The following is a 16,076-nucleotide window of genomic DNA, read 5'->3' as shown; positions in this document are numbered from 1 at the left end:
ATGGAAGCCTCAAGTACCATTATTCCAACAAATACAGAAGAACTGAAAAACTCCCTACCAAAAGAGTTGTGGTTTGATGGTTATCCCCTGTACTTCTACCAAGGCTTTTGGGCACAAAAACTTGAATGCATAACTGCCTTTCAAAACCATTTTGAAGCTCAAGACACTGTTATCTTCGCAACCAGCTTTCGCAAAGTAGGCACAACTTGGCTCAAATCCTTGGTGTTTGCCATTTGTGACCGCAAAAATCACCCACATTCAAAGAGCCCCTTACTCACTCATAACCCTCATGAGTTAGTCCCCCAATTCGAGTCCAATATTTATGAAAAATCAAAGAGTCCAAATCTTAGCACCATTAAGTCTCCTAGGCTTTTTGGTACACACGTCCCATTTTCGTCGTTACCAAGTTCAATCAAGGATTCTAAGAGCAAGATCATATATATCTTTAGAAACCCATTTGACACTTTTGTGTCCTCTTGGTTGTTTTATCAAAAATTGGATAATTGCAAGGCTAATTTAACGCCTAACATGTTTAACCAATTTTTTGACATGTTTTGTGAAGGGAAAGTTCCATTTGGACCGTACCCTGATCACGCATTAGGGTATTGGAAAGAGAGCCTCAAGAGGTCGGATAAGGTGTTGTTTATTAAGTACGATTGTAATCCCCCATATTTTCAATCTAATTAAAATATATTTATTTATTATTTATAAAAATATTTTTATTTCAATTTTATAGTGTGAATTATTTTGATGTAAAAGTAATAAGATTTTCATTATTAATAAGCTAAAACTATTAAGTTTTAATTTAAATCATAACTCCTTTTAAGTTAGTAGCCCAATGCTTAATTTTTTATTCAAGCCCAAACCACACAATTCCAATAAAATTATGAGACTTTGGTCCAAATATAACACTCCTTAAGCCCTCACCTATTCTACGTACAAAAAAAAAAAGGAGAAACCTCAATTTCCCTTTCTTCCTCCTATTTCACGATCAAAAAAAAAAATCGAAATTGCTTGCTGCCAGCCAACGCCCCACCTCTCCGGCCACCTGTTGCTCATCGCCGACCACCGCACGCCACCAGCCACCTCGACAGTCCGCCCCTTCTCTCTCTCCTTCTCTCTTTTCTCTTTTGTTTTGATTAAATTGATTCAATTATTAACCCTTATTTCAATATTGTTCTTAAATTGTTATGACTATGATTTGATTATGCATATAATTTGCAAAAGATTATAAATTTATGAATATTAATATGTTTTATTTATTATACAAAATTTCAGATTTCATATAATGTATAAATTAGGGTTTAAACCTTGATTTTTCATGATTTTAGGGTTTTTATGAACAATTGATTTAGGGCTTTTATAGTAATGATGTTTTGAAATTTTGGTGATTATAAATAATGATTAGTTTAACTTAATTCCAGATTATTTTGAACACGTAAATTCGTGTTTTAATCTTTAGATTTCCGTTCCTTAATATTAATCCCGTTTTAATCCGATTAGGTTCTGAACTCATCCGATTTTGATAAAAAAATTAGTGTTTTCCATGTGGAAACAACGTTTTAAGAAAGACTCACTACCTTTGGTAGTGAGTACCACCCTCTCGTGGCCAAATTCAGCCTCTAAATATGATTTTCGGGCAGTTTTTGATTTTTAACGAAGTTTTTTTTATGCTTAAAATTTTATCCTTAAGTTTGATTAATAAATTAATTATGTTTAAAGTTAATTAAGCATAAAAATATGTTTTATTGAAGTTTTAAGAGGTTTTTCATCATATTATATTGTTGGAAATTACTTGGGTTAGTAATATTAATTGTTGGTTGTTTTTTTAGGAAGTGATTATTTCCTAAGAGACTTTTGATTGAGTATTAAAGTGATGTTTTGATAAAGTTTTGAAGGGTTTTTATTTAATCTAAAGTGCTGGAAATAGTTTCTAAGTACTACTTTTAATGTTTTATAAAGAGGGTTTAATCACCCATTAAAAGGGGAGATTATTAGGGGTTTTTAAATAATTTTCAGATTTTTATTAAACTTTAAACTTGCTGTAATTTCATGTATAAGAGTGTATTTTAAGGTTTTTATGAAGAAAATTTAAAGAACTATATATAAGCCTTTAATTTTAACTAAAGGGAAGGTTTTAAAGTGTTGTTTGATTTGGATTTCGAAGGTTTTAAAGTAAGTTAGTATTGCTGTAAATTTGATTGATTGGGTATTGATTGAGATGTTATTGTTTGGTTTAGGAGAGGAGTTTATTGAAGGTGATTTCTAGATAGTAAAGTGGCATACCAATTCGTTTATTCAAGTTACGTACGAGTTACGAAACCTTGCCTCTAGATGCATGTTTAGGGATGTATCGAGAACTTAGTATCATGTATAGTGAAGACTGGGCTAAATTGTTTGGTTATACATTGTAATTTCCATATATTGTGTATGAGGCATGTTTGAGATATAAGTATATGACTACGGTTGTGGGTGATGTATAAGTGATTGTCTTATCAATTGGATATGTTATGATTAATTAAAGGTTATGGATTCTTGGTTGTCTATAAGTGGAATTAATTTTGATAATGGTTCCATGAGGTTAATTTTTAATACTCTTTCATGAATTAATTATGATTTGAGTAGAGGAAGTTCATTAAAGTCTTATAAGACGAGGTTAAGGTTTTGGGGTGCCTTATGCACTCAAGGTGTTAATACACCGAGGTAGTAAAGGAATAAATAATAAATGTTGCTTGTCACTAATAAATCAAGAATTGGAATTGGAAAGTTGTTTTACTTGCTTGAATTGATCATGGATTGATTGTGTTGTTTGCATATGAGTCATCACCAAGTCTGAACTTGTAAATCACGTAAAGTGCAAGATGGATGAGCAATAAAACTCTGGGTTGGTGCACATCTGGAGTAATGACAATCAGGGGTTGGGGTACATGGGGTATTAGCCGTGTACTTTTCTCGAGGCTGTTTGATCCGCGAGTCTCTTATTTCAAATATATTTTTTTTTAAAAACTAGGAGTTAGATGAGATCTCATACTAACTACGGTCACGGAGTCGCGCCCGTGGTCGTTGGATGTTTTATTGATGTTTCCGAAAGGAGGCATGGGGTTTTTCTTTATTGATGTTCCAAATGGAGCATGGGTTGGACAACCTTGTCTATTGCTTAATCCAATGAATAAATTGAAATGAGTTAGCTACTATTAACTAGTGAAGTCTTAATAAATTTAATAGTTGAGTCGTGTGTTGAGTCTACAATTTAAAGATGTATGATGATTGATTATTAGTAGCATGTTAGGGATTTCTTATTTTATTTCGCAGCTCGTATGTACTCAGCTTTGCTGATTGCGTGCTTCTGTGTGTGTCTTTCTTTGGTCATGGCCTTCGCCTTTCAATGACCCTGTGACGATCCAATTTTTACACTTGTAATATTGGGGAGCAGATTAACCACAGGTTCTTACACATGCAACATCCGCATCAGGGTTGTGGGATTTTGAGTGGAGAGTTGGTTTTTGTTCGCAGTTTATTTCTTTTCATGAGTTTGGATTTATTTAAACTCGGATTTATTTTTATACTACTTCTTCTAGTTTGGATTTTGAATAAGGGTCTTAATGGTTCCAACTTGTAACACTTAATCCGGTTTTGTTTGTTGGTTTTGAAACTTATTTATAACTGATTTAGTTTTTCCGCTGCTATTTTCTGATAAAGCCTTAACGTTTGAACACGTGGCGGTAGCACGCCAGTAATTCTCTTGGATATTGTTCAGGGTACTCACAGGTTTAAAGAGATAATTATTGGGGTGTTACAGAAGATTTGAAGGCAGATCCTAAATCTCAATTGAAAATAATTGCGGAATTTATAGGATTCCCATTTTCAAATCAAGAGGAGCAAGGAGGTGTCATTGATGATATTGTCAAGTTGTGCAGCATTGATAATATGAAATTAGTCGCGATGAACAGTGATCGAGTTTATTCTATTGTTCAAAATGATACGTTTTTCCGTAAAGGGATGGTAGGAGATTGGACTAATCATTTGACTCCATCCATGGCGGACAAGCTTGGGAAGATTATGGAAGAAAAATTCTATGATACCGGTTTAACATATATGTAAGAATGATTATCAATTGTCATCATTACCTTAATTAAAATGTGCTTTAATTTGTATTTTCTTTGTGGATAAAATAAATCCATCACAAATGATGGGTGTGATCTACGTATGTATTTCTATTCTTAAGTATGTTTCCTAGAATTATTGTTGATGATTATTACTACTCCATACAAGGTTTGTAACTTGTCATTGTATTGTCATTTTTTATTTGTATTGTTGTTATTAGAATAATGCTTGATATAAAAAACTTTTTATAGTGGTTCAGATCTGTGATTACTTAATTAATTTGATCCGGTATAAATTTATTAATTTTTCTTATTAGAGCTTTTGATTAAGCTGACCCTTTTAGTATCGATAATTATTACTCCAAAGCAAAGCCGAGATCATAGACGTACACAAAAGTTAAATAACCAAACAAACCCAAAAATTGGCTGCTTATAAACCGTCTCAAAGCCCAATGTAAAACCCAAACCACAATATCACTTATCCATTTCCGGAACATTCCACCAAAAATAGAATTTTCCTTCTAAATTCCCCAAATCAAGCATCTCTCAAATCTAATCAATCAAACCCTAGTTCTCTCTCATCGCAAAAATGGAGGTCACCGGAGAAAACCTCACCCTTCTCCACAAATTCCGGCCACCAAATCTCGAAGATGCCGGCTTAGAAGACTGCGCGTTACCTCCAGATTTGATCAAAGAAGCTTTTCTAAAAGCAGCCTCCGCCGTTGGCTCACGCGCGGCCTCTGTTTTCGCCGGCGACGATGACGAGGTCGACGGTGGATGTGTGAGTGATCCTTGGATTGAAAATCACGCGCCGTCGGATGCGTTGGTGGGGGTTGAACCTGAGAAGTCTCCTCCGGGTGCATGCACCGCCGGGAAAGGTGGCGCGTTGGTCGGAGATGGTGAGGCGGCGGGGGATGTGGTGGTTATCGGAGAGAAAAATGGGGAGGAGGTAGAGGATGAGGTGGTGATTGTTGGCGGTAATGACGGTGGCGATGGCGAAGGCGGGGATTGTGTGGATGGGTTAAGAGGGTTGGAGATTAAAGGGAAGAAAGAAGATGATGAAGAACAACAAGATGAGAAGAAACCTACTTTAGTTGAGGGTTTTTTCTTGAATACTTGAAAAATACTTCTTAAAAGTTGTAAGGTTTTTGTATTATTTAGTTTTTTTTCTTTTTTTTATGTTGTAGTTTCTGTTAATAGTATAAAATAATGTTGTAAAATGTGAGCTTAATGAAATGGTATTTGATTCTGTTTTCACTTGGATATTTATAATGTGGTTGATATTACGAAAAAATTAAGATTTAGTGTTCAGAGGAGGGCATAATCCGTTTTTTTTTTTTTTTTTAATTTTTTTGACAAAATAATCCGTTATTAGCGAGGCAGCAAGATTACTAAAGAAATTAATAAGCTTGCCATCTACTAAAGATGAACGCTGAATTAAATGAAGAAAATTTTAACCAAATACCGATATCTTGGATGGCAAAAGTTGTAAGGAAACGAAAACTCAACTGCTATTTGTCGCTCCCATTTTACCAGGTAACGCTCCCTTTTTTACTTGAATGGACCACTATGCCCTTTATGCAATTTGGGTTATAAAAAGGACCTTGTTCCCCATTTGGACACAATACATGAAACGGTCCCCTTACTTCACGACATTGTTGTCCCGAGCTTCCCAAAATCGGTCCTCACGACCATGCAACCAAATCGGTCCCCACGACCACCTAAATTTTCTATTTTCAAAAATCGTTAAATTTGCCGACGGGTCTTGGGTCATGGACGGCGAGTGGAACATACGTACGCCGGAGAATGCGTCGGATCATTCTGTAAGTTTTTTTTTTTATTTTCGGTAATTAAGACATCCGCCTAAAATTTCCGGATGTCCTAGGTACATCCGCCTAAAATTTCCGGATGTACCAAGGAACATCCGGAAATTTCAAGCGGATGTACCTAGGGACATCCGGAAATTTTAGGCGGATGTCCCTATAATTTTTTTTTTTTTTTTTTTTTTTTAAGTACGTTTATTAAGTTTTTTTTTTATGTATTTTTTTTTCGTGGTCTTGTGATTATTGTTGTGATTTTGTATTTGATAATTAATGTAATTTTGTTGTATTAATATGATTATTAGTAATATGTTTATTTTTTGTTTCATTATTATTATTATTATTAGTAATATGTTGATATTATTGTTGTTGTTGTACTTGATATTATTATTGTTGTTGTTGCTGTTATTTTTATTGTTGTTGTTGTTGTTGATATTGTTATTATTAATTAGTAGAAATATAATTGTAATATTAATATTAATATTATTAATATTAATATTATTAATATTGTTATTATTAATTAGTAGAAATATAATTTTAATATTAATATTAATATAATTAATATTATTATTATTATTATTGTTATTGTTATTATTATTATTATTTATTTATTAATTAACGTTATGGTCTTATAAATTGTTTTGTAGTTGTTGTTAAAATTTTTTATTATCATTAATATTGTTATTGTTTTGTATTTGTTGTTATTATTATTAGTATTGTTATTAGTATTGTTATTATTATTATTATTATTATTATTATTATTATTAGTATTGTTTTTATTATTTTTATTATTTTAATTATAATTATTATTATTATTATTGTTTTTATTATTATTATTTTGACATAAAGCATGTTTTGTTTAATTTGTATAGGATATGGAATCTGAGGAAGGCGGTGACGGTGTGAATTATAGTGGGAATTTTATCACCGATACGTTTTTTCCTACGTTTGACGATGCTGTTACATGGGCTGATGGTGTTTCCATAAAATTGGGATTTATATTGGTGAAATCGTCTTATAACAAAACCAGATATGGTCGGCCGTATCGGTATTTGCGATGTGATCGGTCACGAAGGAGCAAGCCGAGAGATTTGGAGAACGCGATACGGAAGGACACCAAAACCAAAGCTAATGGTTGTCCATTCTACATCAAGATATATTATGATGTCAGCACCGAAAGTTGGAAGATCATTGCGAAAAATGATCACACCGGGACACATAACCACCCAATGATTGTGTACCCAGAGGGTCACCGTAAAGTGAGCGGATTGAGTCCGGGTGCAAAACAGGTTGTGCGGGACATGACAAAGTCCAAGGTTGCTCCCCGTAACATCATGTCCACTATTGCCGAGCAATTTCCTGATGATCATCCAAACATCCGACACATTTACAATTGCCGAAATGACTTCAGGATGGAGATGTCCGAAGGAAGAGGAGTTGTTCAGCAATTTCTTCATCTGGCGAGAGAGAGTAAATACATTTACTGGTTCACGAATGATGATCACAACGTTTTGCAACATGCATTTATGGTGCACCCGATCATGGTCAACATACTCCGCACATACCCACATGTCATAGGTATGGATTCTACTTACAAGACCAATCGATATAACATGCCTTTCTTTGAGATAGTAGGCGTGACACCGACAAACCAGAATTTTCTAGTTGGATATGTTTTCATGCGCGACGAGTGCACGGCTAGCTATCGGTGGGTGTTGCAGAGATTAAGGGAGTTGATTGGGTTTGATAAAGAGCCATCTGTATTTATTTCAGACCGTGATCTTGGGCTATGTGCAGCTTTGAGAGAAGTCTTTCCAGGGACGTCACATTTACTCTGTCTATGGCACATCAACAGAGATGTGGAGGCTAAGGTGACGAAGATGTTTGGAAACAAGACGGTTGGTGTCAGTTTTAGAGCTGGGAGATGGTTCAAAATCGTGAATGCAACAACACAGGCGGAGTATGATCGTGCTCTAACTGCCATGCAAGTGAGGTGGGGAAAATATCCGGAAGTGATTCAGTATGTTCAGAGAACTTGGCTTTGTCATAAGGAGAAATTTGTGAAATTTTGGACGAACCAGGTTCTTCATTTTGGTAACACCACCAACTGCAGAGTTGAGAGCCAACATTCAGCAGTGAAAACTTGGTTAGAATCATCCACAGGTTAGTTGTATTATTTTATTAGTTGTTCTCGTTGTTACGTAATTGTAATTGTATTAATTGTAATTGTATTTGAATTTACTAATTAGAATCATTGGCAGGTGCTTTGGATACCGTATGGGCCCGAGTCCATTGTCATATCGGTAATCGCATCATACAAATTCGTAATGACTTGGAGGCATCAAGGTCTAAAATTGGTCAGATGTACAAACAGTTGCCACTGTCACGTATAAATGGCAAAGTGTCTCAACACTGCTTGAAAGTTCTGGATAACGAGACGAAAAGGATGCGGGATTTGAGTTACCAGGTCCATGAACGGTGTGGATGTGCTATGCGTCTGACCCATGGTCTTCCATGTGCTTGCCAGATACATGAATCGATAGTTGCACAGACGGGATTGTATAGCAGCCAAATTCATTCTTTCTGGAAGACACTGGTTATTGGTTGTGATGGTTGTAACATTCCTGAAGTGGTAAATGATTCGACCGAGGAGGCTGCACATTTTCGGTCCCTGATCGACGAAGTCATGGAAAGTGACCCGGCCGTACGTCGAAATGTAACGCGAATCATTGAGGAGGAGCTACATCCAGATCATTCACACCTTGAAGAACCACATATCAACCTTAACACTCGTGGTCGACCGAAAAGAAATAACACCAGGCGTGATCGTAGCTATTTCGAGCATGTGAACCGTCAACACACTCAACGTGGTGGTGACCAAGAACCAGGTAATACTAAAATTCTATATTTAACATAAAAATATGTAAACTTAATACTTGTAGCTTTACTAATAATTTATCTTTTAATTTTGTGTTGTAGATCCAAGTGACATTAGTCAATGCAAGTATTTGAACTTGCTTCCAACCCCAATGTTGCCGTACATTTCGTCTTGGAAGGATGTCATTGGTGATGGGAACTGTGGCACGGAAAGTACTCGTAAATCCACGCTTGCAGAAGCGTGAGACAACCAGCAATCGAATCAGCACCTTTCCGTGATGTCGTGCCCAGTTGCCGATACAAGTAGGCCAGTGCAGCTGTTCCCCAAGCATACTCGTTAATAGGGACATCCGTGTGACATAGCTCGTGGAGGAAGGAAGGATGCGTACGGTTACCACTCTTGTCTACAAACAGTGTACCTCCAAGCACTAACCACAAGTATGCATCAAGCTGCTCACTAAAATCCCGGTCGACCGCCAATGTCGACTCAAAAATCTTATCAGTCAACACCCCACTACCCTGCCAAATGGTCTTTGTGCCGCAAACCTCAGACAGATCATCTGGAGTCATATCCATGGTGACCGAGCACTCGTCCCGTAACACGTCCGTGCTAGGAGTAGTGGACACCATATTGCCTGCAACCCGTAACCCAAGTATGTTGTACACGTCGTGCAGCAAGATCGTAATCTCCCCAAATGGCATGTGAAAGGTGTTCGTATCTGGCTGCCACCTCTCAACAAAAGCAGAAATCAACGGCCAATCAAGTCTCTTAAACATCAGGCCGGGCAAGTGAGACAACCAACTAGCATCAATCTCCGCAATGTCCTCCACAGATTGACGGCCTCGCCAAGTACACAAGTCAGAACATAACTTTGTCCTACTCAAACAGCGTAAAACACTACGCTCCTGCTCCATCCAGATATACCGTGCCACGTGACCGCCAAAACTAGGGATAACTGACCCATCCTCAGGCCCACCCGGCATCGGTTCCTGCACTAACCATGCCTCTGCAGAGCTGGAAGTAGGCTGACTCGACCCACTACCAACAAATCTCCCAAACTGACCCCTATATACCATATGGAAATCTTGAGGGTCCTGTTCTTCATCCCGGTCACCAGCATGACTAGCCGAACATTCGTCTTCCTCGTCAGATATGGGTGCTCCACTTGCAGAGTACAAGGGCCGACTACTACCAGACTGTTGGTCTCTCGACCAACCTCTAGTAGACCCGTATTGCTGCTGCGCGGGCTGAACCGGTGAAGATCGAGATGTCTGTCTCCTAACAGACGCATTCAGACGTCGTGATATTGCATGTCGAGCACCAGAACCCTCGATCTACATAAAATTAAAAAATAATCCGATTTTAGTAATAACAATAACCATAATAACCATAATAACAATAACAACAATAATAATAACAACAACAAAAACAACAACAAATACAAATTAACAACAACAACAAATATAACCTTAACAACAACAATAACTAACAACAACAACAACAAATACAAATTAACAACAACAATAACCATAATAACAATAATAATAACTCTAATATCAACAACTATAATACTAATCATAATTAAAAATATTAATAATAGTACTACTAATAACACTAATAATAATATTATTATAACAACAACCACAAAAAAAAAAAAAAATTAAACAACAACAATAACCATAAAAACCCTAATATCAAATTAGTTTAATAATAATACTAATCGTATTTTTAAAAATAATAACACTAATAATAATAATAATAATAATAATAATAATAATAATAATAATAATAATAATAATAATAACAATAATAACAATAATAATAATAATAATAATAATAATAATAATAATAATAATAATATCAACAATAATAATAACAACAATAATAATAATACTAACCATAACACTTCAAAATAACAACAAAAATAACAAAATCCAAAAAAAAAAAAAAACAAATTAACAACAACAACAATAACCTTAACATTAATAATAAAAACCTAATATCAACAAAATAATAAAAATTATCATATTTTTTAAAATATAATAAGCACAATAATAACAACAACAACAATAATAATACCAACAATAATCACCATAACAAAAAAAAAAACAAAATCCGAAAAAAAAAAAATAAAATTAACAATTTTATTAACGGGCCAAAAAAAAAAAAAAAAAAAAAAAAAAAAAAAAAAAAAAATTGGAACTTCCGCCCAAAATTTCCGGAAGTTCCATGGAGGATCCGCCTGGAATTTCCGGATCCTCCATGGAACATCCGGAAATTCTGGGCGGATGTCACACTTCCGCCCAGAATTTCCGGATGTTCCATGGAGGATCCGGAAATTCCAGGCAGATCCTCCATGGAACTTCCGGAAATTTTGGGCGGAAGTTCCTGGGATCCGAAAATAAAAAAAAAAAAAAATACCTCGTCTCCACCATCGCCGCCGCCGCCGCCTACGCCCCTGCCACCAGCGCCGCCGAAGGTCCTCCCTCCGAATCTCAGCCTAATCCGCCTCGAATCACCCATTTTCTTTTGTGTTTATGATGATTGTTGTTTTTTTAAAAAATGAAGAACAATTTTGGAATTTTTTTTTTTTTTAAAAAAAATTGTTTTAGAGAGTAAGAGAGTTAGAGAGAGAAGTAAAGAAGTGAGAAATGTTGGTCGGGAAGGAAAAAACCGTATTTATATATTAGGGGTAAAATTGAAATTTCAAGAAAAAAAGGAAGCGTTACCCAGTAAAATGGGAACGACAAATAACAACACTCAACGAAAATTTGAGGAAGTTTTAATAACCTTACAAGAATAGAATCTCCAAACAAAGTATAGCCTCAATCAATTGGGTCAAACGTATCAAAGCTAAAGGATGGAAATCTGATCAATTTCTTCTAACTTTGACCTGGAGAAATCAAAGCTTCCCCCGGAGCATTGGGATGGGGTTCGGTAGGCGATGCAGTATTTCGTGCTCACGGAGTCACGGCTCACCTAGTGATGACAAAGGATTTCCCCATGCTCAACTCGTTATATACTCCGTACAAGTCTATTGTCTTCCATTGTGTGTAATTGGTATAATTTCGGACTGTACATTATTTTGTAATCAGCTTCTATTTACGAAAGTCAATGCAACAAATCTGATAGAGTATAAAATATATTTCTGGACCTTAACTATCAGTTTAAACTTTTGGTTGAGATGATCCTCTATCATGGTATCAGAGCCAGCGTGACACAAAGGCCTCTCTAATCAAATTAATTATAACACTTAATCAAAATAATTATAACCACCAATCACAATTTACAAAGTTTAAAATCAAAGTCTCTATGTAGCCTCAGAAAGAGAGTCAAGAATCATCAAATATCAGACGGTAATTCCAACTTTGATTTTAATTTCATCCTTAGCAACATAATCAAACTTAATAATTTGGAATATTAAAATGTAATAGCATAAAACGGCTCTGTTTAATCACTAAAAATAGACCAACAGATTCCTATCAAATTGCAAAACACTAATTAGAGCTTAATTTTGGTCTAATCATAGCATCGATAATCATCACATTGTATACTATTAACGACGTGGCATCAGACCGTAAGAAAATACTTATTCCAATCACAACAAAGTTCAGATAAATAATAATCGAAGCCTAAATTTCACCCCTACTCAATTACTCATAAGTTCTACCTTCCTTTATTAGTTCATAAACTAACTTGAGCTAATAAGTTCGGGGAAGTTTGTCCCAAAACAAGACCATAAATGCCACAAATAGAGGTTTTATTTGAACTATAATAATACGAGTTTAGTAAACGTATAAATAAAACTCAAGTACATTTTTTTCTATATAAAATAAACCTAATAATACAACATTTTTTCCTCTATAAAATGAACCTAATATTACAACATTTTTTCAATACTATATCAATTGATAAAGAAAACCATCATTCGATTATAGACAACATTAGACCATCTCTAATGGTAAGACTCAAATTTGAGTATTGAAATACAAAATGAATTGTTTTTTACCTTCAATGGTAATAACAAACCCACTTCTCAATTTAGCAACTCATGTGAAGTCTAATTTCTCAATGGTGAGATTCTCTAAAATATACGAATATCACTTTCAATTTATGACTCATTAATTATTATAAGATTAAAAAATAAGAAAAAAGTAAAACTTAAATAAATTACAAATATATTAGAATATTGACAAGGGTCCACACTTTTTGTTGAGACTCAAAGTTAAATGTCTAAACTTAACAACTTTCTTTTAAAGTTGATAAATTTATATACCAACTTATTAGAATACATTGCAAAAAATACTCTCCTAAAAATACAGTTCACTAACAGTTCTAGAATTCAACAATGACAATAGTATCAGCCATAAGGTTTGCTAATATGATTGATGCATTCATAAAATTACGAAGTAGTAGACTAAGAGCCTATTCTCATACGATTATTTTCAGTTTACTTCGCTCAGTTCAGCTTTTAATTTCCTTCTCTTATAAAATATTCATTTCACTTCGGTTCAGTTGTGTTCATGCAATGAGTACATGCCCTAAGTGGAATACTATAAAGTACATCAAAAAGCCTTCTAAGTTCTAAAGCACCACACTGAAAATTTACAACCTGTATTCCAAGTTAAAACTTTATTTAGAGAAAGTATAATGAAAGATCTCAAACATCCAAGGAAGGATATAAACAGCATTAGCTCTCAAGTCTGCGCATAGGAAAGCTACTGGGTGACCACGGCGAATGTTTTGAGAAACAACCTTCTGTGAAGGGTTGCCAATCTAGTCCGGATCCTACCCTACTCCACCCCAATCCAAGGTAAAAATATCCACTCCAATTCCGAAAAAAAGTAATCCGAATTCAACTCCGAGTCAGGAGGATTGGAGTAAGATCATACAAAAAATCCGACTCCGGCAAATGATCGACGCTGACGGATTATCCAACTCCAACAGATGGTGGATTTTTGTGTAGGTCATGGTAGCATTGGGTGTGGAATGGGCCCAAATAGCCCAATTTCTCAAAGTATAGTGAATAACAAAAAAAACTCGAAGTCAGAGCTAGAGGGTCGGATATTAAAGTCAAGGTCAAGTCGGATGTCGTATAACAAAGTAGGATTTAGCCTACGACTGGATTTAACATAATCGGCTCCAACTCCGACCTGTTGCCACCCCTACTACTGTGTAAGAATGTTTCAATATGATTTTATCATTTTAGAATATTTAATTTAGAATTCAAAATTAAGAAAATTAGAAATTCATGAAAAATGTGAGAAGTAATTAGTAGATAAGCATAAGTAGCCACCCCAGCTTTGGATCCATCTCAACGGTTGCCTGGCCGCTGCTGCTTTTTATCAGTATGATTCATCAAAACTTTTTTTTGCACATATACACCTTGAATAATAATACTCAATTATTGGATTTAATTAGTGGGTATAAATAAACATAAAAGGTGCAATATTAATGATATTAAACATTTCAGAGATAATGAGAATGTAAGTCAACTAAATTTATCGGACAGCCCATAGGAATGGCAGTCTATAAGCTAAAATTGAAATTTTAGAATTTTTCAGGAGAGCTTTGCAAAGCATTTCAACTAGCGGTTAGACAAACATGAAGTAAATAGAGAGAAGTCTCAGACATCCAAGGAAGGATAGGAACAGCATCAACTCTCAAGCCTGCGCAGGCGAAAGCTCTTAGGCGGCCACTGCGAATGTCTTGAGAAACAAGCCTTAAAGATTATCCTCATAGACCTCTTCTAAATACTAATATGAATAACAATGCAGAAGCAAATCACAATTAAGACCCAAATTAATACACAATTACTCAACAAGCTGGAAGTATGGAACATATGACTCGAAAATATAAATGCAATAGATCATCACAACCTTTGATAATCATAGTTCAAAGTCCATATCCATATAGCCTACCTAAGAATATCGCAATTAAACCCAATATAAAAAAAGAATGCTTATTGAAGAGAGGGAAAATGGAACCCTCTTTCAATCAAAAGACAATTTGATGTTACACAATCAACAACAAAGATAGCCAATTTTAACTCCTTGCTCCTTGCCTAATGCTTTGGTAAACAATGTCTATCATATAGAATGTCAATTCGTCAAGCATACATCACAAATTGAAGTAAACGAAGAAGTCTCAGACATCCAAGGAAGGATAAAGCAGCATTAGCTCTCAAGCCTGCGCAGGCGAAAGCTCTTAGGCGGCCACTGCGAATGTTTTGAGAAACAAGCCTTATGATTTATCATCATCGACCTCTTCGACTACTTCAACTCGTCAATATCTAATAAAACCATCATCACATCTCCTGATATCGTCTTCAAAAATCAATACAAATCGAGTATCTACAACTCCAAGTTCAATGACCCAACAACAAATTATTCATCTTCAATATAATTAGCCTCAGGAAAAAAGTCTTTCATCAATATCAGACGGTAATTCCAACATTTTTTTAATGTAATTCATCACTGGCTAATTTCCAAACAAAATTAACCACTACACTTCTAATTATCAAAATTAAATACACTAAAATAAAAGTATTTATGAAAATGAAGAGTAAAATGGTAAATTAAAGAGGTCTCAGACATCCAAGGAAGGATAAAACAGCATTAGCTCTCAAGTCTGCGCAGACGAAAGCTCTTGGTCGGCCACTGCGAATGTTTTGAGAAACAAGCCTTAAAATTTAGCATCATCGACCTCTTTAATTAAATTAATTACAGCACCTAATCGAAATTAACAAATTTTAAAAAGAGTTTTTCATATATATTATGTAGCCTCAGTAAGAGAGTCAAGAATCATCAATATATATCAGACGGTAATTCCAACTTTGATTTAATTTCATCCTTGACTACATAATACATACTGTATTTAATTATAATTTCAAAAATTAAAAATGTAATCGCACAAAACGGCTCCGTTTAATCATGGAAATAAAAACCAACGGATTCCTATCAAAATGCGAAACACTAATTAAAGCTTAATCTTGGTCTAATCATAGCATCGATAATCATCACATTATATGCTATTAACGACGTGGCATCGGACCGTCGATTTCAAATAAAAAAAAATCAAAATTAAATTTCCCTCAGAGACCCGTTCATAATCACACACAACAGAAATTGAAGAAGAGAATAAAAAATCAGAAGACAAACCAAAAACCGGGGAGTGTTGATAAAGCCAACAAAAGACGAGGTTTCCCGACCGAAATGAACGGTGGATGGGAAGATCAACGGCGGATGAAGGAAGAATCAACGGCGGAGATTGGTT

At 35.0% G+C, this 16,076-nt stretch overlaps 1 protein-coding gene, 6 non-coding genes and 1 pseudogene across 7 annotated transcripts; 2 read left to right on the top strand and 6 right to left on the bottom strand.

Moving 5' to 3' along the window:
- Positions 1 to 4,101, top strand: LOC145588982 (cytosolic sulfotransferase 15 pseudogene; annotated as a pseudogene).
- Positions 4,102 to 4,550: 449 nt separating this feature from the next.
- Positions 4,551 to 5,360, top strand: LOC145587971 (uncharacterized). Its single transcript, XM_081644617.1, has one exon. The coding sequence runs from the start codon at positions 4,693 to 4,695 to the stop codon at positions 5,221 to 5,223; it is 531 nt and encodes a 176-aa protein (XP_081500743.1). The 5' UTR covers positions 4,551 to 4,692; the 3' UTR covers positions 5,224 to 5,360.
- Positions 5,361 to 12,224: 6,864 nt separating this feature from the next.
- Positions 12,225 to 12,378, bottom strand: LOC145590463 (small nucleolar RNA snoR2/U65). Its single transcript, XR_014102057.1, has one exon. It is a non-coding gene; the product is annotated as a small nucleolar RNA snoR2/U65 (small nucleolar RNA).
- Positions 12,379 to 14,057: 1,679 nt separating this feature from the next.
- Positions 14,058 to 14,217, bottom strand: LOC145590473 (small nucleolar RNA snoR143). The gene has a single exon (XR_014102067.1). It is a non-coding gene; the product is annotated as a small nucleolar RNA snoR143 (small nucleolar RNA).
- Positions 14,218 to 14,423: 206 nt separating this feature from the next.
- LOC145590261 (small nucleolar RNA SNORD14) lies at positions 14,424 to 14,546 on the bottom strand. Its single transcript, XR_014101899.1, has one exon. It is a non-coding gene; the product is annotated as a small nucleolar RNA SNORD14 (small nucleolar RNA).
- Positions 14,547 to 14,944: 398 nt separating this feature from the next.
- LOC145590239 (small nucleolar RNA SNORD14) lies at positions 14,945 to 15,066 on the bottom strand. Its single transcript, XR_014101878.1, has one exon. It is a non-coding gene; the product is annotated as a small nucleolar RNA SNORD14 (small nucleolar RNA).
- A 319-nt stretch (positions 15,067 to 15,385) lies between these two features.
- LOC145590250 (small nucleolar RNA SNORD14) lies at positions 15,386 to 15,507 on the bottom strand. Its single transcript, XR_014101888.1, has one exon. It is a non-coding gene; the product is annotated as a small nucleolar RNA SNORD14 (small nucleolar RNA).
- A 193-nt stretch (positions 15,508 to 15,700) lies between these two features.
- LOC145590461 (small nucleolar RNA snoR2/U65) lies at positions 15,701 to 15,855 on the bottom strand. The gene has a single exon (XR_014102056.1). It is a non-coding gene; the product is annotated as a small nucleolar RNA snoR2/U65 (small nucleolar RNA).
- Between the last annotated feature and the right edge of the window lie 221 nt (positions 15,856 to 16,076).

The sequence above is a fragment of the Chenopodium album genome, chromosome 17, assembly GCF_948465745.1.
Source record: "Chenopodium album chromosome 17, dcCheAlbu1.1, whole genome shotgun sequence".
Classification (NCBI taxonomy): domain Eukaryota; kingdom Viridiplantae; phylum Streptophyta; class Magnoliopsida; order Caryophyllales; family Amaranthaceae; genus Chenopodium; species Chenopodium album.
The sequence above is the reverse complement of the archived record's forward strand: the minus strand, read 5'-3'. Positions and strand labels throughout refer to the sequence as shown.